The 25,326-nt window shown below is 43.1% G+C and overlaps 1 protein-coding gene across 2 annotated transcripts in view; it reads left to right on the top strand.

Moving 5' to 3' along the window:
- mms22l (MMS22-like, DNA repair protein) overlaps positions 1-25,326 on the top strand; it is a 246,989-nt gene that overhangs the window by 83,742 nt on the left and 137,921 nt on the right. For both annotated transcript variants that reach the window (XM_072251674.1, XM_072251675.1), the window contains exons 13-14: positions 1,388-1,614; positions 4,478-4,987. In XM_072251674.1, the coding sequence (XP_072107775.1) occupies positions 1,388-1,614; positions 4,478-4,987 (737 nt within the window). The remainder of the gene's footprint in view (positions 1-1,387; positions 1,615-4,477; positions 4,988-25,326) is intronic.

Below are 25,326 nucleotides of genomic sequence, written 5' to 3'. Positions count from 1 at the left end.
GTTGGGCCTCTCATCTTGAGCCACAACTCTTTGGAGTCCAAAAGAATGGGAAGTGACCCATTAGACATAGCAGCAGATTAGATCACCTGTCCCATCGAGTCTGCAACACCATTTTATCGTGACTGATTTATTATCTCTCTCAACCCCTTTCTCCTGACTTCTTCCCATAACATTTGACACCCTTATCAATCACGAACTGATCAACTTTCACTTTAAATATACGCAACAGCCGTCCGTGGCAATGAATTCCACATATTCATCGGCCTCTGGCTAAAGGAGTTCCCCTTCATCACTGTTCTAAATGAACGCCCCTCTATTTTGAGGCTGTCCCTTCTGGTTTATAAATGGCATGAATTTGAATGACAGAGCAGAAGTGATGGGCTGAATGGCCGAATTCTGGTCCTATGTCTTATTGTGTTATGGAATAATGTAATTCTAATAACTTTTTAAGGTACAGATTTAAAGAACTACAGTTTTCTGTTTTGAGTCGTTTGTCCTTTATTCACATGATTAAAAATCCCTAGAAAATTTTACATGCTCAGAAAAATTTCAATTGCAAGCTTTTTAAAAGATTAGTTTGCTAAGTTAAAAACACAAGAGGTTCTGCAGATGCTGGAAATCTGGAGTAACACACACGGAATGCTGGAGGAACTCAGCAGGTCAGGCAGCATCTATGATGAGGAATATTGAGCCAACACTTTGGGCCGAGATCCCTCATTTGCACTTGGACCTTCACCAGGGCCTGATAAAGGATAACGGCCTGAACAGTCAGCTCTTTTTTCCTCTTCATAGATGCTGCCTGATCTGCTGAGTTCCTCCAGCATTTTATGTGTGTTGCTCTGGATTTCCAGCATCTGCAGAATCTCTTGAGCCTATTTTTAATCCAGTTTTGTTGAGTTTGATGTCCTGAATTGTCTGCTGGGTACAATTTGCCCAAGCTGGTTAATGAAATGACTACTAAGAGATGACTGCGCAAGAGATTCTGCAGAGGCTGGAAATTCAGAGCAACACACACAAAATGCTGGAGGAACTCAGCAGATCAGGTAGCATCTATGGAGTGGAATTAACAGTCGATGTTTTGGGCCAAGACCCTTCATCAATCCTGCTGATTATTCAGTCCAGAATTTTGTGTGTCTAAGTCTGGTAAGTGATTTTCCCTCGTTAGGAATAAAATTTAAATAAGGGAATATCCAGAAGGAAAATGTACATATTTGAAATACTGTAGATTGCAAGACTATGTTCAAAATAAATTTATTATTAAAGTACATATATGTCACCAAATCCTACCCTGAGATTGATTGATTTATTTCCTGTTACTTTTATGGATTATTTTGTGGATGCCTGGATTACTGCTGACTACAGGGCATATGTCTGTTTGTTGTTACAGAATAGCCCCTTCAATATTCCGTGGCTTGGCCTTCAAGGGCTGGCCAGTGTGACCAAATCGCCTTTCGCAATGCTCGAAATGACGAGGACCTGCTGCAGCGGTGACCAAAGCTCCAACTTGTACGAGTCACAGAATAGCTTTCAGCTTTTCCTCAGAATTTTAGCCCTGCAAATGACAAAAGGACAGGAAGCAAGTGGAACACACCCATGGAAACAGCTAAAAGGAAGGTAATTAAAAATAAGACCGTAAGATATAGGAGCTGAATTAGACCATGTGGTCCATTGAGTCTGCTCTGCTATTTTATCAAGGCTGACTTATTATCCCTCTCAACCCCATTCTCCTGCCTTCTCCCTGTAATCTTTGACACCCTTACTAATCAAGAACCTATCAACCTCTGCTTTAAATACACCCAATGACCTGGACTGCACAGCTGTCTGTCAATGAACTCCACATATTCACTACTCTCTGGCTAAGGAATTTCCTCCTCATCTCTGTTTTAAAGAGGCATCCTTCTGTTCTGAGACTGTACCTTCTGGTCCTAGACTCTCCTTATATCGAAAGATTCTCTCCATATCCACACTATCTAGGCCTTTCAATACTGGATTGGTTTCAATGAGATTCCCCTTCATTCTTCTAAACTCCAGCAAATACAAGCACAGAGCCATGGTCATAAATTTCCTCTGGACCCTCTCCAATACCAGCACATCCCTTCTTAGATAGGGGGCGGAAAATTGCTCATAATAATCCAAGTATGGTCTGACCAATGCCTTATAAAGTCTCAGCGATATATCCTTGGCACGGTAGCACAACACTTTACAGTACGGGAACCCAGGTTCAATTCTGTAAGGAATTTACGTTGTCGAAATGACTGTGTGGGTTTCCTTTGGGGGCTTCAGTTTCCTCCCACAATTCTAAGATGCACCGGTTGGTAAGTTAATTGGTCATTGTAAATTGTCCTGTGATGTGGCTCGGGGCGCTGGGTGGCATGGCTCAAAGGCCTGTTCCACACTGCGTGTCAATAAATAAACACTCTAGTCCCCTTGGAATAAATGGTGTAAATAAGTAAAAATATTCTCTTTCCCAATATTTAGTTATATGTTGTTAAACTAAACTCTCACTTATCTGAAGAAAAATTGTCTTTGAAGTGTAATAAACACGAGATTCTGTGGCTGTTGGAAATTCAGAGCAACACACACAAAATGCTGGAGGAACTCAGCAGGGCAGGCAGCATCTATCGAACTGAACAGTCAATGTTTCTGGTGAGACCATTCACCAGGACTAGAAGGGAAGGAAGAGGGAAGACACCAGTATGAAAAGGTGGGCAGGCAGAAGGGAAGGAGAATAGCTAGAAGGTGATAGGTGAAGCCAGGTTCGAGGGGGCAGGGCGCGGAATGTAGAGGGCTGGAGAAGAAGGAATCTGATGGGCGAGGAGAGTGGACCATGGGTGAAGGGGAAGGAGGAGGGACACCAGGGAGCAGTGATGGGCAGGTGAGGAAGCCAGAGTGGGGAATAAAAGAGGGAAGGGGGAAGGGAAAAGAGAAAAAAGAAGAGGAGAAAATACCAGAAGGAGAAATCAATGTTCATGCCATCAGGCTGGAGGCTACCTAGCTCTAACCGTGTGATCCAGGTTGTACTCTTCCCCCTCCCCCCAACATCGTATTCTTCCTTCTTCCCTCTTCCTTTCCAGCCCTGATGAAGGGTCTCAGCCTGAAATGTTGACTATCTTTATTTCCATAGATCCTGCCTGAGCTGCTGTTCTTCCAGTATTTTGTGTGTGTTGTCATTAATTTCTAGAACGTGGCATTCATTTCATTTTTGAGTTTTCCTCAGTAAAATAAAATTAATTCACAGTTTTTTCTGCAGATTTTGGTTTAGTGAATATTTTAATGCTTTTCTAGTAAGTTTCTATCAGGTGCAAGAGGGTCCAGAGGAGTTTCACAAGAATTGAAAGTGTTAATGTGTGGGGAGTGTTTGATGGCTCTGGGCCTGTACGCACTGAAGTTTTCAAAGTACAAAGTAAATTTTATTATCAAAGTACATATGTGTCACCAAATAAAATCCTGAGATTCATTTCCTTGCAGGCATACTCAATAAATCCATAATAGAATAATAACCACAACAGAATCAAGGAAAGACCGCACCAACTTGGGCCATACCACACCAGTGTGCAAAAGACATCACGCTATGCAAGTAGAAAAATAAATAAATAATAATAATAAGTAATTAAGCAATAAATATCAAGAAGGTGAGATGAAATTTCCTTGAAAGTGAGTGCATAGGTTGTGGGAACATTTCAATGAAGGAGTGAGTAAAGTTAAGTTTTCCCCTTTGGTTCAAGAGTCTGATGATTGAGGGGTAATAACTGTTCCTGAACCTGGTGATGCAGCTAGTCAATATACTTTCCTTTATACATCTATAGAATTTTGTTAAAGTTTTAGATATGGCGAATCTTCGCAAACTCCTAAGGAAGTAGAAGTGTTGCCGTACTATCTGCATAATTGCACTTGTGTACTGGGCCCAGGACAGGTTCTCTGAAATAATAACACTGAGGAGTTTAAAGTTGTTGATCCTCTCCACTTCTGATCCTCCGATAAGGACTGGCTCACAGATGGTGTTGTCATCGACAAACTTGAAGATGACATTGGTGCTGTGTTTAGCCACACAGTTGAAGAATGAGAGAGGATCTCATTGAAACCTATCGAATATTGCAAAGCCTAAATAGAGAGTGGACATGGAGAGGATATTTCCAGTAATGGGAGAGACTAGGATGAGATGGCACAGCCTCAGAATAGAAGGACATCTGTTTAGAACCAAGATTCAGAGGAATTCTTCAGAGAGAGTCCTGTGAATGTGTGGAATTGATTACCACAGATGGCTGTGGAGGCCAAATTATTGGGTATATTTAAAATGGAGGTTGATGGTTCTTGATTAGTAAGTGTCAAAGGTTATGGGGAGAAGGCAGGAGAATGGGTTCGCGAGAGATAATGAATCAACCACGATCAAATGATCTTGTAAGCCTATTACATTATAGTCAATTGAAATCTTTTTGAGTTTCTGCTGAATCAAGCTAACCAACTATTAATTTTACAGGATTTATTCCAAGTTTCATCAACGAAAAATGCAAGAACTCAAGGAGCTGGGCCTTCAGAACTTCCTTAGCCTTTTCCTAGTCCTCGCGGAAGTGGCCGGTCTGGAGGATGTTGTGAGCCGCGTGTCCGACCTTCTTGACCTTTTAAAGCCCAGTCTGCTCTCCACTGCCCAGCAATGCTTGATTTGGAAGGGTTACTTTGCATTTCTTCTGATGTACGAAGAGAAGAATGTCGACGTCAGCTTCCTTGCCACAAAGCTGTCGGCCAATTTTGAGAATGTAGCCAAGGAATTCTACCTGAAGACCACGGACCACACCCGGAAAGCGACCCTTTGGCCATTGTTATTGACGTATATGGAATCAGTGCAGGAGGTATTTGAGACCAGTTCCTTTCTGCACCTTTCAGAGGAGAAGCTGTTGAACGGAGGGTTTGATCTGCTGTGCCGTGCCTGCAGGGAAGTCGAACTAAGTGCAGCACTTACATTTCTACAAATTGTTCTGGCTCGCTTGAGGTGAGTACCTGTTCACAAACAACACTCTTCCAGGCGCTGCTAAAGTTTAATCTCTACTTTTGTTATAGATTTGCAAAAACAAATGCCGATACCGTGTATCTCATTAGTGGTGGTATTGATCAGAAGCCTTTGGCCTGAAGGACTTTCTCTGATTGCTGGGTCCAAATAATTTGAAACTGTATGGTAAATAGCCAGTCGCCAAGTATGTGTTGATATTTGTAATCATTTCAGAGTTGGGATGCTTATAATCTAGCAGTGTGGAAGCAAAAAACAAGGCTTCCTTGGAGCTGTCAAAAAGATGTCTGGCATTGGAGCGGGTCCAGAGCAGGTTCACAACAATGATCTTGGGTATCAAAGGATTGACTTATGAAGAGGCTTTGATGGCCTTGGGCCTGTACTCATTGGAGTTTAGAAGAATTGGGGGAGGGAGTGCAATCTCATTGAAACCTATCAAATGTTAAAAGGCCTAGATAGATTGGATATGGAGAGGATGTTTCCTATAGTGGGGGAGTCTAGGACCAGAGAGCACAGCCTCAAGATACAAGGACGTCCTTTTAAAACATAGATGAGGAAGAATTTATGGAATTCATTGCCACAGATGGCTGTGGAGGCCAAGTCATAGAGTATATTGAATATGGAGGTTGGTAGGTTCTTGAATAATAAGGGTGTCAAAGGTTTCGGGGAGAAGTGAAGAGAATGAGGTTGAGTGTGAAAATAAATCAACCAGGATGGAGTGAGAGCAGACTCAGTGGGCTGAATGGTCTCTTTCACTGTCCTGTGGTGTTGATGTTGTGGATGTGTGCTTAGATGTTAAGTTTAGAATCAGACATGATACTGAAGTTGTGAATGTTCTGGTACAACTGCCTACATTTTTCCGGGATGGAGTTGTGAGAGAAGGACTTGTTTAACTGCGGGCTGGGGAGAGGGTTCTAGATTATTCAGGGAATCACAGGTTACAGGGTAAAGACAGGAAAATAGGATAGAGAGGGCTAATAAATCAGCTGTGATAGAATGGCAGAGCTAACTCAATGGGCCGAATGGCTTAATTCTGCCCCTCCGTCTTATGGTCTTATTGTGCTGATGTTGTAGATGTGTGCTTAGATGTTAAGTTTAGAGTCAGATATGACACTGAAGTTGTGAATGTTTTGATACAGCTTCTTACATTTTCCTGAGTTGTGAGAGAGGGACTGGTTTATTTGGGGGGGGGGTAGTTCTTGATTAGTCAGGGCTTCAAAGGATATGGGGTTGAGAGGGTAATAAATCAGTCATGATGGAGCAGACTCAATTGGCCAAATGGCCTAATTCTGCTCCTGTGGTCCAAATTGGGGCCTTTTATTCCATTGCCAGCAATCTCCTCAAAGCCATTTCCTCCCCTGTATCTGGTCCACTTTGAAGCATGATGTAAGTCCAGTCACAAGCAACTCTGTGGTGCTCAATTTCATTCAGAGCTTTCTCCCTAACAAAGCAGTCACGAAAACCTGCGTCAGACCTAAGCTTTCACCAACAGCTAACAGTTGCACCGTTACAGTAGTGCAGTCACTCGAGTCGAGGTATGATGTTTTCTAAGGGGTTGTCTATTTGCGGGTCTTCAGGTGGCTGTAGAGGCTGGTCTGGGATCCACATAACCATGATGTAAGGGGGGATTCCCTTCACAATGAACGTCCGTACGTGACTTTGTTTAATGTGGGGAGGCAGATGCACAGGCATCAGATTGGGGTCAGGGTCCAGTGACATGGAATGCAAGATGACTGAGGACCCTTCCCTGCTGCAGCCTTCCTCCACCTTCACTCCCGTGGCGATGTGACATCACCTTCCACCAGCTCCACTGTTGACATCTTGGTTGGATCGTTTTTTGTCTGGAACCTCCCATCTGTACTTACCACAATGTGTGACCAAGGAGCTCTCAGTCATAGTCATAGTCATACTTTATTGATCCCGGGGGAAATTGGTTTTCGTTACAGTTGCACCGTCAATAATAAATAGTAATAGAACCATAAATAGTTAAATAGTAATATGTAAATTATGCCAGGAAATAAGTTCAGGACCAGCCTATTGGTTCAGGGTGCCTGACCCTCCAAGGGAGGAGTTGTAAAGTTTGATGGCCACAGGCAGGAATGACTTCCTATGACGCTCTGTGCTGCATCTCGGTGGAATGAGTCTCTGGCTGAATGTACTCCTGTGCCCACCCAGTACATTATGTAGTGGATGGGAGACATTGACCAAGATGACATGCAACTTATAGACAGCATCCTCTTTTCAGACGCCACCGTGAGAGAGTCCAGTTCCATCCCCACAACATCACTGGCCTTACGAATGAGATTGTTGATTCTGTTGGTGTCTGCTACCCTCAGCCTGCTGCCCCAGCACACAACAGCAAACATGATCGTACTGGCCACCACAGACTCGTAGAAGCTAAGCTCCAGACGACATCTCTCTCAGGATTTCAGGAATTCACAAGCATCTCCATTCGACAAGGTGATGATACTCCAAGTGTACTGTGTGGTTGTCCATTGTACAACGATGAGAACCATTCTCGTCATTTGAGGTTTGAAGGGGCTGGATTGGTCAAAATTAGAACTGGGTTTAATATCGCCAGCCAATGTCGTGAGATTTGTTGCCTTTGCGGCAGCTGTACAATGCAATACATAATAATAGAGAAAGAAAACTCTGAATTACAGTAAATATACATATATATATTAAATAGTTAAACAAGTAGTACAAAAAAGAAATAAAGAAAAGTAGTGATGTAGTTTTCGTGGGTATGCAGTTGGCTGGAGAGGCCAATCCACGCTTGAAATGTTCTTTGGCAGATTGGACAAAAGATGACAGCCACATTGGGTTGGGGTTAGCTGGCTCAGGCTTTCCTGGCCAGCCTATGTCTCTCTGTGGCAATTGTTCTTTCTGTCTTTTGTTAGTGCACCCTTATAGAGGTAGGAGCACCATGTAACCCAATCCAGGGCGATATGTTCCATGTGTCTGGGTTGATGCCAAAGAATTTTAGTGAAGTTTTTAGGATGTCTTTAGAGCATTTCCTGTGACCTCCATGGGGGCGCTTTCCTTTCAGTAATTTCTCTTAGGCAGCCGATGGTGCGGTATATGAGCTGTGTGTAACTGGTACTACATCAGGATGGTTTAGACACTGGGCAGTCCCACCTTGGTAAGTACCTCCGTGTCAGGGATTCTGTCTAGCCACTTAATATTGAAGAGCTTTCTGAGGCAGACTGTGTAGAAATGGTTCAATTTCTTGGCATGCCAGTGGTACACTGTCCATGTTTTGCAAGTATAAAGCAGAGTACAAAGTATTTTTTTTATTTATTGAGCTACATCACGGAGAAGGCCTTTCCGGCCTTTTAAGCTATGCCACTCGGCAATGCTCAGTTTAACCCTAGCCTAATTATTGGACAATTTACAATGACCAATTAACTGGCCAAGTGGTACATCTTTGGACTGTGGGAGAAGACTAGAGCACCCAGAGGAAACCCACACACACACAAGGAGGAACATACAAACTCTTTACAGACAGCGGTGGGTAAAAGTACTATGGCCCTATATACCTTCAGCTTTATCTGTAGATCTATGCTTCTTCCATACCATGTACAGTAAGTGTGAGATAATGACCATCTTGAAGAAGCAAAGCTCCATTCTCCTTAGCCAGACATTCACTGTTACTGAGGCTCTCCAATCAAAATCTCGGAGACCACCATTGACTAAGTATGCTAATGATCCAACGTCATTAATTCTGCTGCTAGAAGAACAGAGTGGTGGCTGACACGTGTTGATCCTAATACTTTTTCCATCCAAAGGTTCTTTGGAAGGCAAGAATGTGGCATTAAACTAGTTGCTCATGGCCATTTTAATATAGTTGCAAGAACAAAGAACAGACCGGGAAAGGAAAAGGAAACAGCGGCCGTGGTTGTCTCATATGTGAGTCATTCATCTGTAATGTGCCCTGTTGTATGACGTGGGCAAACATGGTCTCATGATCATGGCTGCTCTTGCAAATTTTTCTACAGAAGTGGTTTGCCATTGCCTTCTTCTGGGCAGAGTCTTTACAAGACGGGTGACCCCAGCCATTGTCAATGCTCCTCAGAGATTGTCTGCCTGGCATCAGCGGTCACATAACCAGGACTTGTGATTTGCAGCAGCTGCTCATACGACCGGCCACCACCTTCCATGTGACCCTGCTCGGGGGGCTAAGCAGGTTCTGTGCATACCCAAAGATGGCCTGCTGGCTAGCAGAGGGAAGGAGCACCTTACACCTCCTTTGGTAGAGACGTATCTTGGCCCCACCATCTGACATATCAGACGAGAGATAAAATTCCACTGATAACAATTAACCTTTAAAATAGCCAGATTCAAGGGATGTGTTGCCTGCTACTGAAGACTTAAGCTTCTATAAAAACACAGAAACAACTGTACTGCAATTGCTGGAGAACTTACTGAACAATTTTTTTGATACTGATCAACAGAAAGACTCTTTCATGTCAAAGTGAAAACAGATCTCTACAAATTGATCTAAATAATTTACAAATATAAAACACAAAATCATTAATTCACCCCTTTAATATGATCATGAAAGAAAGGGACTAGCCAGGGAGGCCTCCAAGAGACCTGTGACAACTCTGGAGGAGTTACAAGCTTCAGAGACTGAGATGTGAGAGACTGTGCATACAAAAACTGTTGCCCAGGTGCTTCACCAGTCGCAGCTTTATGGGAGAGTGGCAAAGAGAAAGCCCCTGTTGGAAAAACTCACATGAAATCTTGGCTAGGGTTTGCCTGAAGGCATGTTGGAGATTTGGAAGTCAGCTGGAAGAAGGTTCCATGGTCCGATGAAACTAAAATTGAGCTTTTTTGGCCATCAGACCAAACATTATCTTTGGTACAAGCCAAACACTGCATATCATCAAAAACACATCATCCCTACCATGAAGCATGGAGGTGGCTGCATCATGCTGTGGGGTTGCTTCAATTGCAGCAGGTCCTGGAAGGCTGGTGAAGGTAGAGAGTAAAATGAATGCAGCGAAATACAGGGAGATCCTGGAAGGAAAAATGATGCAGTCTGCAAGAGAACTGCGACTTGTGAGAAGAATTGTTTTCCAGCAATACAATGACCCCAAGCATAAAGCCAAACTGTTTCAGGCTGTATCTCTAAATAAGAAAGAAGGTTTTTTGAATAGTATTGTAACTTTTTATCTTCATTTGAGCCGGCAGATGAGGGTTTCCATTTTAACTTCTCGTTCAAGTGATGCCATCTTTAATAAACAATAATCTACATTATGTGCTGGAGTCCCGGAGTGGGGCTTGAACTTGTGACCTTCCAACTCCGATGAAAGCATAGCCACTTTTTTTATAACCCCAGTTTAATTGCTATGTCTGCACACGTAACGGAATCATTTTCTCAAGAATATATTTGCCAATGACGGCATAATGAGAAGTGGGGTTGCAATGAGACGTGAAGCTGTCAGCTAAGTATTCCATATAGAAAAGGTAACCAACAGCAATAGGATAATGGACAAATTAAATTCCGAAGTCAGCCCGAGTCTGAGGAGAACAAAATACACGTGGAATACACAGACTTTCATCATTGACCGTAATTGTGAAATGTAACAGTTATTTATTGGTAAAACTAAATCTCTGAAATTCAACACCCAAAGCCAGAATCTTACAAAAAAAGCTTGTAATTGATTTATTTATTTATTTATTTATTGAGAAACAGTGCAGAATAGGCCCTTCTGGCCCTTTGAGCCACACCGCTCAGCAACCCCTGATTTAATCCTGGCCTAATCATGGGACAATTTACAATGACCAATTAACCTACCAACCGGTACGTCTTTTGACTGTGGGAGGAAACCGGAATTCCCGGAGGAAACGGACGCAGCCACTGGGAGAACATACAAACAGTGGCAGAAAATGAGCTCGGGTCCCCTGTACTGTAAGTGTTGTGCTAACCACTATGCCACCCCTGATATAGTACAGGCAACAGTACGGCACAGGAGCAGGCCCTTCGGCTCACAATGTTGTAGTGAGTCCAATTAAATCAGTAAACAAATGGTCTTTTCTGCCAATTCAACGTCCTCATCCTTCCATTTTCCTCACATTCATGCTGATCGAAGCATCTGTTAACAATCCATAATGTATCTACCTCTCAGAATCAGAATCAGGATCCTTTATTATTGCCAAGTATGTGAACACACACAGGGAATTTGATGTTGGTTTCCCTGAGCTCTTGCTGTACAGAATCAAAAAGCAAACAAAACAATTGTGCAAATAATCGTGAACTATATACAATAAGGTATACCTGTGTATGCACAGGTGGACTTGGTTTATAATAGACTAAAATTCAAGTGTTCATAAGATGGCATACAGAAAGAAAATGTTCTTGTACCTATTTGTCCTGGCATACAGTGATCTAAAGCGCCTACCAGAAGGAAGGAGTTGGAACAGGTGATGTCCAGGGAGTGATGGGTCTACAATGATGCTGCTTGCTCGTTTCCTGACTGTAGATGCATATAAGTCCTGGATCGAGGGCAGCTTCACACCAATAATCCTTTCCGCAGCCCTGACGGTTCTTTGGAGTCTATTCTTGTCTTGTTTGGTAGCTGATCCAAACCAGACAGTGATGGATGAACAGAGAACAGACTGGATTTTCCTGAATAGAATTGAAACAGCAGCTCCTGAGGCAGGTTATACTTCCTGAGTTGACGTAGAAAATACAACCTCTGCTCAGCCTTTTTGATAAGAGTGTCCGCGTTGGGTGTCCACTTCAGGTCCTGGGAGATTGTGACACCCAGAAACCTGAAGGTCTCCACACCATTCATAAGGCCATAAGACATAGGAGTAAAATTCATCCATTCAGCCCATCAAGTCTGCTCCACCATTCCCTCATGGCTGATCTTGGATCCCACTGAATTCCATACACCTGCCTTCATGCCATTATCCTTTGACACCCTGAACAATCAGGAAATTATCAACTTCTGTTTTAAATATACCCATGGACTTGGCCTCCACTGCGGTCCATGGCAGCGCATTCCACAGACTCAGTACTCTCTGGCTAAAAAAATTTCTCCTTGCCTCTGTTCTAAAAGGTCACCCCTCAATTTTGAGGCTGTGCCCTCTAGTTCTGGATATCCCCACCAAAGGAAACATCTTCTCCACATCCGCCTTATCTAGTCCTTTCAACATCTGGTAGGTTTCAATGAGATCCCCCTGTATTCTTCTAAATTCCAGTGAGTACAGGCCCAAAGATGCCAGATGCTCCTCATATGTTAATCCCTTTGTTCCCGGAATCATCCTCGTGAACCTCCTCTAGACTCTCTCCAATAAGAACACATCCTTTCTGAAATATGGGGCCCAAAGCTGTTGACAATACTGTTAAGTGTGGCCTGACTAGAGTCTTATAAAGCCTCAGCATTATCTCCTTGCTTTTATATTCCTTGAAATAAATGTCAACATAGGATTTGTCTTCTTTACCACAGACTCAATTTGTAAATTAATTTAACCTTCTGGGAGTCTTGCATGTGAACTCCCAGGTCCCTCTGCACCTGTGATATTTGAACCTTCTCCCCTTTTAGATAATTGTCCACACTTTTCCTTTGACCAAATGCATTAATATACATTTCTCAACAGTGTATTCCATCTGCCACTTTTTTGCCAATTCTCCCAATTTATCAAAGTCCTGCTACTTCCTCAACACTACTTATCCCTCCACCTATCTTCCTTTCACCCCCAAACTTTGCCACAAATTCCATTATCTAAATCATTGACAAACAATGTGAAAAGTCGTGTTCCCAATACTGACCTGTGAGTAACACCACTAATCACTGGCAGCCAACCAGAAAAGGCCCCCTTTATTCCTACTTGCTCCCTCCCGCCTGTCAGCTGTTCATCTATCCATGCCAAGATATTTCCTGTAACGTCATAGGATTTTATCTTGTTAAGTAGCCTCGTGTGTGGCAGCTTATCAAATGCCTTCCTGAAAATACAAGTAAATGACATCCACTGCTTCTCTTTTGTCCACCCTGGTTGTTACTTCCTAAAAAGCTCTTAACAGATTTATCAGGCAAGATTTCCCTTAACAGAAACCCTGCTGTCTTTGACTTATTTTATCATTAGTACCCAAGTGCCCTGAAACCTTATCCTTAATAAGAGCCGAGAGGTAATGTTGCAGCCATGTAGGACCCTGGTCAGATCCCACTTGGAGTACTGTGCTCATTTCTGCTCGCCTCACTACAGGAAGGATGTGGAAACCATAGAAAGCATGAAGAGGAGATTTACAAGGATGTTGCCTGGATTGGGGAGCTTGCCTTATGAGAATAGGTTGAGTGAACTCAGCCTTTTCTCCTTGGAGCGATGGAGGATGAGAAGTGACCTGATAGAGGTGTACAGGATAATGAGTGGCATTGATCGTGTGGATAGTCAGAGACTTTTCCCCAGGGCTGAAATGGCTGGCACGAGAGGGCATAGTTTTAAGGTGCTTGGAAGTAGGTACAGAGGAGATGTCAGGGGTAAGTTTTTTTACGCAGAGAGTGGTGAGTGCGTGGAATGGGCTGCCGGCGGCAGCGGTGGAGGCGGAAACGTTAGTGTCTTTTCAGAGGCTCCTGGATGGCTACATGCAGCTTAGAAAAATAAAAGGCTATGTGTAAAGCCTAGGTAGTTCTAAGGTAGGGACATGTTCGGCACAGCTTTGTGGGCCGAAGGGCCTGTATTGTGTGGTAGGTTTTCCATGTTTCCATGTTTCTATGTTTAATAATAGACTCCAATACTTTCCCAACCACTGAGGTTAGGCTAACTGGCCTATAATTTTGTGTCTTTTGCCTTCCTCCCTTCTTAAAGAGTGGAGTGACATTTGCAATTTTCCAGTCCTCCAGGATCATGCCAGAGTCAAGTGATTCTTGAAAGATCGTGACCAATGAATACATTATCTTTTTAGCACCCTCTCTCAGAGCTGTGGGATGTAGTCCATCTGGTTCAGGTGATATATCCTCCTTAAGACCTTTAAGTTTGCCTAGCATTTTTTCTTTTGTAATGGCAGTGGCACTCACTGCTGTTCCCTCACATTCACAGACCTCTGGCACAGCTAGTGTCTTCCACAGCGAAGACAGATGCAAAGTACTCTAAGTTCATCTGTCATTTATTTGTCCCCTATTACCAGTTCACCAGCATCATTTTCCAGTGGTCCAATATCATCTCTCACCCCTCTTTTACTCTTTCTATAACTCTCAGTATCCAGCTTTATATTATTGGCTCGTTGGCTCTGTTATTTTATCTTTTCCCTTCTTATAGCTTGTTTAGTTGTCTTTTGTTGAATTTTAAAAGCTTCCCATTTATTAAACTTCCCACTCACTTTTGCTATCTTCTATGCCCTTTTCTTGGCTTTTATGCAGTCCTTAACTTCCCTTGTTAGCCACATTTGCCTAGCCCTGCCATTTGAGAACATCTTCTTCTGTGGGACTTATCTATCCTGTGTCTTGTGAACTATTCCCAAAAACTTCAGCCACCTCTGTTCTGCCATCATCCCTGCCAGTATTCCCCTCCAATCCACCTGGGCAAGCTCCTCTCTCAAGCCTCTGTAATTCCCTTTATACCCTTGTGATACTGATACATTTGAGTTATGCTTCTCCCTCTCAAATTGCAGTATGAATTCAATCATATCATGATCACTGTCTCCTAAGAGTTCCTTTATGTTAAGCTCCCTTATAAGATCTGGGTTATTACACAACACCCAAGCTAAGATAGCCTCTCCCCAAGTAGACTCAAGCATAATCTGCCTAAAAAGCCATCTCATAGGCATTCAACAAATTCCCTGTCTAGCAATTTGACACCAACCTGATTTTCCCAATCCTCTTGCATATTGAAGTTCTCCTTTACAGTTGTGACATTACCCTTATTACATGCCTTTTCCACCTCCTTTTGCAATCTCAACCCCACATGCTGGCTACTATTTGGAGGTCTGTATATGATTCCCATAATTTTTTTTTACCCTTGCTATTCCTTAATTTCACCCACAGAGGTTCAAAATTCTCTGACCCGATGTCACCTCTTTCTAAAGATGTAATTCCATCTCTTCTAACAGAGCCATACCACCACTTGTACTTTCCTGCCTGTCCTTTCATTACAAAGTATATCCTTTGATGTTAAGCTCCCAATCATGGTCTTCTTTCAGCCACGACTCTGTGATGCCCACTACATCATATCGACCAATCTCTAATTATGCCACACGTTTGTCCACCTTACGTCAAATGCTAAGCAAATTTAAATACAGTACCTTCCGTCCTGCATTCTTCACAGTTTCCACACACCCACCATTCTGTGTGTAAAAAAAAACTTCACCGCTCCTTTCAAGTTACCCCCTCTCCCTGTAAATGCATTACCTTTGATATTAAATGAGGTTATAACTGAGAAACTTGGTGTTAAATTCATTTTCATAACAATTATTAAAGCCCCTAGTGTGGGAAGGTATGTTAAAATGGAAGGATTGAAAGGAGGGAAATAAACTGCAGATATTTGTAAACCATCTGTTTTTTTTTGCATGAAATTCAGATTTACTTACCATGTGTACATCGAAACATACTGTGGAATGAGTCATTGCGTTAACCAACACACTCAAGGATGGATGTAGCCCGCAAGCATCGACACACATTCCAACGCCGACAATACTATGGATATAATGAAAGAATTGGAGTTGTTCTATTATTGTCATATGTACTGAGATAGAGTGAAAAGCTTGTCTTGCATGCTTTTCACTATATGTCAGTACAGTCTCGAAAGTATTTGCCTCTACCGTCATACCAGGCAGTGCATTCCAGGCATCCACCACTCTCTGAGTAAAACACTTAGCCCTCACATCCCCTTTGAACCTACCCCCTCTCACCTTCAATACATGCTCTCTGCTATTAGACTTTTCAACTCTGGGAAACAGATCATCTCTGTCCATTCATAATCTTATAAACCTCTATCAGATCTCCCCTCAGCCTCTGGCACTCAAGAGAAAACAACCCAAGTTTATCCAGCGTCCAGTAACAGCACATGCCCTCTCAATCAGGCGGCATCTTTGTGAGCCTCTTCTGCATCCTCTCCAAAGCTTCAACATCCTTCCTATAGTGGGGTGACCAGAACAGTATGCAATGCTCCAGTTGTCACCTAACCATCATTTTATAAAGTTGCAACATAACCTCCTGACCTTTGAACTCAATGCCTCAAATAATGAAAGCTAGCATTCCATAAGCCTTCTTAACCACCTTATTGAATGGTGTAGCCACTTTTAAGGAGCTATGAACTTGGATCGCAAGGTCTCTGTGCTCAGCAACGCTGTTAAGCACCTTGCTCTTAACAGTGTACTGTCTCCTTGCATTTACCTTAACAAGGTGCAAATCCTCACATCTGGATTAAACTCTAGTTGCCATTTCTCAGCCCATATCTGCAACTGATCTATATTGCGTTGTATTCTTTGCCAGTCTTCTACACTATCCACAACTTCATCAATCTTAGTATCATCTGCAAATTTACTAACCCACCCATTTACATTTTCATTCAGATCATATATATATCTCTCACAAACATCAGAGGTCCCAGCACAGATCCCTGCAGGACACTCTAATTATAGACCTCCAGCTTGAATAAGTCCCTTCAAACAGTACCCCCACCCCCCATCTTCTGTGCACTAGCCAGTTCTGAATAGAAACAGCCAATTTTCCACAGACCCCATGCATCCTAATCTTCTGGATTTGCCTCCCATGAGGGACTTGTCAAACACCTTACTAAAATACATGTAGACAACATCCTCTGCCCTACCCTCATCAATCGGTCTCATTACCTTGTCAAAAGACTCAATCAAGTTAGTAAGGCATGTCTTGCCATGCACAAAGCTATGTTGTCGTTCCCTAATTAGGCAATGGTTTCCAAATGCTCATCTATCCTATCCCAAAGAATTTTCTCCAGCAACTTCCTTGCAAAAGATGTGAGACTCAATGGTCTATAGTTCCCAGGATTTTCTCTTCTTCCCTTCTTAAGTAGAACATTAGCCACTCGCCAGTCTTCCAGGACCTTTATTGTGGCCAGAGAGGACACGAAGATACTGGTCAAGGCCCCAGCAATCTCGTCCCTTGCCTCCTTTAATAACCTGAGGTGAATTCCATCAGGCCCTGGGAACTTATCCACCTTAAGACTCATTAGGCAGCCCAACACTTTCTCCTCCTTAACCTCTAAATTAACTAATCTAATCTAAAAATACCCTAACATATTTACAAACTCAATACTGATCTCCTGATCCTCCATATCCTTTTTTTGGTAAATACTGAAGCAAAGTACTCATTAAGTACCTTACTCACATTCTCCGCAGCCAAGCAAATATTTCCCCCTCCCATCCTTGAGTGGCCCCATCCTCTCTTTAGTTATCCTCTTGCACTTAATATATGTAGAGAATGCCTTGGGATTCACCTTAATCCTACTTGCCAAGCAATTTTCATGGCCCCTCCTGGCTTTCCTAATTCCCTTCTTTAGTTCTTGTCTGGCTTCCTTATAATCCTCATGTGTTTCGTTTTATCCTGACTTCCAAAGCTTTACATCCTGTTCCTTTTTCTTCTTACCTAAATTGTGGATGACACCACAATTGTGGGCCGTATTTCGGGTAATGATGAGTTTGAGTACAGAGAGGAAATTAAGAACCTGGTGGCATGGTGCAAAGACAATAATCTATTCCTCAATGTCAGCAAGACGAAGGAATTGGTTGTTGACTTCAGAAGGAGTAGCGGACCGCACGACCCCATTTACATCGGTGGTGCGCAAGTGGAAGAGGTCAAAAGCTTTAAGTTCCTCGGGGTCAATATCACAGATGACCTGACTTGGTCCAACCAAGCAGAGTCCGCTGCCAAGAAGGCCCACCAGCGCCTTCCTGAGGAAGCTAAGGAAATTTGGCCTGTCCCCTAAAGCCCTCACTATTTTTTATAGATGCGCCGTAGAAAGCATTCTTCTGGGGTGCATCACAACCTGATATGGAAGTTGTCCTGTCCAAGACCGGAAGAAGCTGCAGAAGATCGTGAACACAGCCCAGCACATCACACAAACCAATCTTCCGTCCTTGGACTCACTTTACACCGCACGTTGTCGGAGCAGTGCTGCCAGGATAATCAAGGACACGACCCACCCAGCCAACACACTTCTCGTCCCTCTTCCCTCCGGGGGAAGTCTCAGGAGCTTGAAGACTCGTACGGCCAGATTTGGGAACAGCTTCTTTCCAACTGTGATAAGACTGCTGAACGGATCCTGACCCGGATCTGGGCTGTACCTTCCAAATATCTGGACCTGCCTCTCGGTTTTTTTCTCTACCTTACTTTCCCTTTTCTATTTTCTATTTATGATTTATAATTTAGATTTTTAATATTTACTATCGATTTGTACTCCAGGGAGCACGAAGAGCAGAATCAAATATCGCTGTGATAATTGTACGCTCTAGTATCAATTGTTTGGTGACAATAAGGTATAAAGTATCCCTTCTGGGCATCCAAGGTTCTCTGTCTCCGTCCAATCTTTCCATCCTTGTCCTTCCTTCTAACAGGAACGTACCTTTCCTGTACTCTGTACAATTGGTCGTTAAACATCCTCCCACATGTCTGATGTGGATTTGCCAGAGAAAAGGTGTTCCCAATTAACATTTCTTAGTTCCTGCCTAATGTCCTCATAATCTGCTCTACTCCAATTTAAAACTCTCCTACAAGGACCACACCTCTCCTTATCTACAACTATCTTGAAAGAGAAGGAGTTGTGGGCACTGTTTCCTAATTGCTCACCCACTGAAAGGTCAGTCACCCGGCGAGGCTTATGACCCAACACCAGGTCCAGTAAGGCCCCTCTTCTATTTGGACCGTCCTCGTATTGATTTATTAAACCTTCCTGAATATACATAACAAATTCTGCCCCATCTAAACCCCTTACATTAAGAAGGTCCCAGTTTATATTCGGGAAGTTGAAATCCTGTATGACAACCCTAGTATTTTCACTTGGTTTATGCTGAGTTCTACTCATTTACGTCCAATCACGTTTTGATTATCTTTTGCTCGTAGCATTTAGCACAGGGTATCTTATCCCGTGTTTCTGATTTAACTCCATGATAGGAAGCTTAGGCTTCGGATAGTTTCACGCTTTCTGTCATCAACACCACACTGAGAGTACCACTTGTGTGCCGCAATGTGCTGAATCGCTCTTCAAATTAAAATGAAAGTGTCACACTGCCTTCAAATTTAATGCAAGTTATGAAAAGCATGCCAGTTTTAAATGTACTTGTTCGTCTTTGGTCAATGTGGTTAGCAAAAGTAGGAAAATAATACCGTCTGAAGAAGAAATAAAACAAATGCATATAATTAAAGTAAAAATGGACCATTCTAGAATTACTAGTAGGTCAGACAAGAGGGAGAGAGGAAGCAAGCAGAGAGAGGGGGAGTGAGAGGACAGAGGGAACAAGGATGGAGACGATGCGGGGGAGGGAGAGAGGGAACAAAAGATGGAGAGTGAGAGAGAGAGAGGGGGGGGAGCGAATAGACTTAACATTTCATCTGTACCAGTAATGCTGCATGGCTTCTGAGTAATTTCAGCATTCATTATTTTTATTGCAGATTATCATTTGATTGTTGTATAAAAATGAAACCTAGCAACCAGTCAATTGGTGCTATCTCTTAGAAAAAATATTCCAAGTTATCACAATATTTTGTTAACTGAAATACCACAATATTCTCACGGTGCTGTTGCGGAATTAAGTATTGCTGCTTCCTGTGCCAACCAGTAAAACCTGTACTCAGCGGTCACTATATTTGGTACACCTGTCTGTTAATGCAAACATCAAATCAGCCAATCATGTGGCAGCAACTCATGCATAAAAGCATGCAGACATGGTCAAGAGCAGGGGTCCCCAACCTTCTTTGCACCGTGGACCTGTTTAATATTGACAGTATTCTTACGGACTGGCTGACGGGGGAGGGATGTTAATTATGACTGGAATATAGGTGATAAGTCAACTATAAGTCACTTATAAGTGGCTAATACACTCAATTTCATTTTTAATAGGGTTTATCTAATGAATTTAATATTAAACACACAGCGCATATTTTTCTCGCATGAATATAGTGATAAGTCAATTATAAGTCACTTATAAGTCAATAGCATCATAACATTTTAAGTAACGTTTGGATATTAAACACACAGTGCATATTTTCCTCATATGAACATATAAAATCATTGCAACACACCAATATCGCTGAATCAGTGGGAGCCCTGGGCTTGTTTCCCTGCAACAAGATGGTCCCATCGAGAGGTGATGGGAGGCAGCAATACTCGAAGGGGGTTCCTTATGTCCAGTCTATTCTGCAATTTAGTTTTCATTGCATTCATTGCAGAAAACTCCGCTTTGCAGAGATATGATGTTGGAAATGGAAGCAACGTTTTCAGTGCTTTCGTGGCTATCTCAGATCGTGGTGATCCAGAATGCCAGCAGAGATGTTATGTCAAGCATACTTCTCAGCCCACCGTCATTTACAAGCTCGAGGAGTTGATCTTCTTCCTGCTGTGACGTGGATAATTCACCGGGGACATTCACAAATGGGTCACGGACCCATTCCTTTGCACATCTTGGATCATTTGCGGTTGGGAAGTAACGCTCGAATTCTGTCGACAGCGAAGATAGGTGATCACGCACCAGCTGTGAGAAGGACGGTGCAGCCTCAGTCTCTCCCAAAATCCCAGCTAATGTTGGGAGCATGTCAAATATGCCCCTGTCCACTCGTCGTCCCCACAGTTACAGTTTGGCTTTGAAAGCAGACACTTTATCTGCCAACTTGAAGACATTTGTCATTCTCCCCTGAAGTGACAAATTGAGTTCATTGAGCAGGTTGAAGATGTCACACAGATAAGCAAGTTTTGCTATCCACTCCTCGTCACTGAAGTGTGCTGCCAGTGGTGACTTTTTTCCTGAAAGAAGTCTCTGTAGCTGCTCTCTTAACTCAAAAACCCTGGCCAGGGCTCTCCCCCTTGATAGCCACCTGACTTCAGTGTGCAAGAGAAGGCATTTGTGCTCGGCATCCATTTTCTCGCAAAGCTGCTCAAACAGACATGAGTTAAGGGCTTTTGCTTTGATGTGATTGATAACTTCAACTACGTTGAAGCTTCTCCCAACAGTTCTTGGCACGTGTCCTTGGCAGCAGACAGAATCAATTCTTCACCAACAGTGAAAAGTTTCTTAGCCTTAGCAATACAGCTAGCCACTAAGTACAACGCTCTCAGTGCAGCAGCATTTGTGGAGGTGGTGGCTCTCAGCACTTGCTTTTGTTCCGCTTGCTCACATTTTTTCCACTCAAAAAATTCAACGGGTTTGTCTTTAAGTGCAGGGTGCTTGGACTCAAGGTGCCGAAGCAGTTTTGAGGGCTTCATTGCCTCATTAGACAGCTTGTCTCCACATTTCACACAGGGACTTGGAGTGTGCGAGTCACCAGTCACAATAAAGTCATACTTTATGTACGACCTGTCGTATTTTCTGCTGAAGGAAGCTTTCTTTTTTTTTTGCAGTCTCGACCTCTGCTGTCTCTGCGTTATCATTATCGTTAGGCCTTTTATGTCTCCAACCACCTCTTTCAAAGAAACTCTCAAGCGTCGTTTGTTTTTTACTCATCGAGTAATTGTAGGTTAATGACCGCCTGTGTGCGTTCAGGTTCAACAGTGGGCGTGACAAGGAATGAGGAAAGGTGCAGCTGTCTCATATCGTTTCATATCACCAAATCATATCGTTTCCTTGCGGCCTGGTAGCACATGCTTTGCGGCCCGGTGGTTGGGGACCGCTGGTCAAGAGGTTCAGTTGTGGTTCACACCAAACATCAGAATGGGCAAGAAATGTGATCTAAGTGACCTTGGCTGTGCAATCATTGATAGTGCAGGACAGGGTGGTTTGAGTATCTCAGAAACTGCTGATCTCCTGGGATTTTCCTGCACAACTATCTCTAGAGTTTGCAGAGAATGGTGTGAAAAAAACAAAAAAGCATCTTGTGGGTGGCAGTTATGTGTGTGAAAATGCCTTGTTAATGAGAGAGGTCAGAGGAGAATGGCCAAACTGGTTGGAGCTGACAGGGATGTGACAGTAGCTCAAATAACCACGTGTGCAGAAGAGCATCTTTGAACACAGAACTCATCGAACCTTAACATGGATGGGCTACAGCAGCCGAGACCACAAGCGTACACTCAGCGGCTACCTCGGTGAGCTACAGGGGGTGTCTAAAAAAGTGGCACAGATTATACTCTATATATTTGATCCATTAGCCCAAAACATTTTTTTGATCCACTCATACAAACATGCATTATCTTTTTTACAATAACGAGGGAAAATACATGAAGCTGTATTTTGGCTTGTGTTTATATTTGATGTTTTGTAGAAAATAAAAGTAAATCAACTCCTTCCAAATATTACTTGAAGAGATTGTGACATTTTACAATGAAATACTGAAATTTGAAATGGTTGTAATGTGCAAAGATCCTTTAGTTGAGCTCAGTTTTCAGTCCCACGAGATCAACTACATCTAAACCTGTGTACTAAGCGAGATGTATGTGAATGAGAGGTGTTGTGTAATTATTTTTTATTGATCCTGAAATGCACGTTATACAGGCAAACAAAGGAAAGTGGTGGATGGCTCTATGTGCAGCTATTTACAAAATTGTTCTGCTGTCAGCTGTTGTACGAGACTGCTCATGGGTCTTTGAAGAACATAGAACACAACAGCACAGTACAGGCCCTTCAGCCCACAATGTTGTGCCAGCCTTTTAATCTAACCCCTCCCTCCTACAGAGCCCTCCGTTTTTCTCTCGTCCATGCAGCTATCCAAAGTTTCTTAAATGCATCTAAGGTATTTGGCTCTACCTCCACCCCTGGCAGGGTGTCCCACACACCCACCATTCACTGTGTAAAAGACTTACCTCTGACATTTCTCCTGTGCTTTCAAATTTCTAACATGTATTCCTTGTCTTACTCAGACTTTGGAGGAAGGGAAGAGGTACAGTTCTCAGTCTTGCCATCCTCACCCTTTGTGCTTGTACAGACTGTTGTTTGACCTTTGATGCTATGTCAGGATGCTGTTCCTTGACTATAGCTCAGCATTCAACACAATCATTCCCACAATCCTGATTGAGAAGTTACAGAACCTGGGCCTGTGTGCCTTCCTCTGCAATTGGATCCTCGACTTCCTAACTGGAAGACCACAATCTGTGCGGATTGGTGATAACATATCCTCCTTGCTGATGATCAACACTGGTGCACCTCAGGGGTGTGTGCTTAGCCCACTGCTCTACTCTCTATATACCCATGACTGTGTGGCTAGGCATAGCTCAAATACCATCTATAAATTTGCTGATGATACAACCATTGTTGGTAGAATCTCAGGTGGTGACAAGAGGGTGTACAGGAGTGAGATATGCCAACTAGTGGAATGGTGTCACAGCAACAACCTGGCACTCAATTTTAGTAAGACAAACGAGCTGATTGTGGACCTCAGGAAGGGTAAGATGAAGGAACACATACCAATCCACATAGAGGGATCAGAAGTGGAGAGAGTGAACAGTTTCAAGTTCCTGGGCGTCAAGATGTCTGAGGACCTAACCTGGTCCCAACGTAACGATGCAGCGAAAAAGAAGGTGGCAAGACAATGACTATACTTCATTAGGAGTTTGAAGAGATTTGGTATGTCAATAAAAACTTCTATAGATGTACCATGGAGAACATTCTGACTGGCTGCATCATTGTCTGGTATGGAGGTGGGGGGGGGGCTACTACACAGGACTGAAAGAAGCTGCAGAGGGTTGTAAGTTTAATCAGCTCCATCTTGGGTAGTAGCCTACAAAGTACCCAGGACGTCTTCAAGGAGTAGTGTCTCAGAAAGGCAGCATCCAATATTAAGGACCCCTAGCACCCAGGGCATGCCCTTTTCTCACTGTTACCATCAGGTAGGTACGGAAGCCTGAAGGCACACACTCAGCGATTCAGGAACAACTTCTTCCCCTCTGCCATCCAATTCCTAAATGGGCATTGAACCAGTGAACATTACTTCACCTTTTAAATATGTATTATTTCTGTTTTTTCACAATTTTTTAATCTATTCAATATACATATACTGTAATTTACTTATTATTATTATTTTTCCTCCATATCATGTATTGCATTGAACTGCTGCTGCTAAGTTAACAAATTTCACGACACATGCTGGTGATAATAATTCTGATTCTGACGTACAGTATTATTCTTCACATAGAACTCCAAAGCTATGGATAATTTGTTTTTAAGAGCAAAAACCAGTATATAGTTTTCAAGAGGTTGTAGTGGCACAGTACCATTGTGGTTTGTGTGATACAACACCAACGACTGGTGTTCAGTTCCACCGCCGCCTGTACATTCACCAACACGAGAAGATCTGCAGATGCTGGAAATCCAGAGCATTGCACAAAATGATGGAGGAACTCAACAGGTCAGGCAGCGTCTGTGGGAAAGAGTGAGCAGTTGATGCCTCAGGCTGACACCCTTCATCAAGACTGGAAAGGAAGAGGAGAAAGAAGGTGGGGGGGTGGGAGGAAGGAGAGGAGGAAGTTCAAGGTGGTAGGTGACAGGTGAAACCGGGAGAGCAGGAGGGGTGAAGTAAAAAGCTGGGAAGTTGAGTGGTGAAAGAGTTTGGTTTACCTCGACTCTGTTTTATCTCCCCTTTTCAGTCCCTTACCACCTACATCCATGCAACTTCACATGATCTTGATCTTTTCAATGGCTTTATGTTTCATGGCCCGGATTGTCTCATTTTCACCATGGTGTCCAGTCCAAAAATACCTCCATTTCCCATCTGGAGAGCCTTAAAGCTCTCCACTTCTTTCCGGACAAGAGACCCAACCAGTTCCCCTCTACCACCACTCTCCTCCCTCTGGTGTCACTGGTCCTCACCTGCAATGATTTCTCCTTCAGCTCCTCCCACTTCCTACAAACCAAAGGGGTAGCCATGGGCACTCGCATGGGTCCCAGCTAAGTCTGACTTTTTGTTGGCTACGTGGAACAGTCCATGTTACAAGCCTACACCGGCATCTCTCCCTAACTCCTCCAACACGACCTTGCGTCTGCATTGGTGCTGCTTCCTGCACTCATGCTGAGCTCAACTTTATCAACTTGATCAACTTTGCATCCAACTTCCACCCTGCCCACTATATCCACTAATATATTTTATAAACCCACAGACTATACCTCTTTCCACCCTGTCACTTGTAAAAGCGCCATTCCCCTTCTCTTATTTTCTCTGAGTCCACCAGAACTGCTCTCAGAATAAGGTCCTCATTCTTCAAAG

Source organism: Mobula birostris, chromosome 2 (assembly GCF_030028105.1).
Source record: "Mobula birostris isolate sMobBir1 chromosome 2, sMobBir1.hap1, whole genome shotgun sequence".
NCBI classification, from domain to species: Eukaryota; Metazoa; Chordata; class Chondrichthyes; order Myliobatiformes; family Myliobatidae; genus Mobula; species Mobula birostris.
This window is presented reverse-complemented; position numbering and strand designations above follow the sequence as displayed.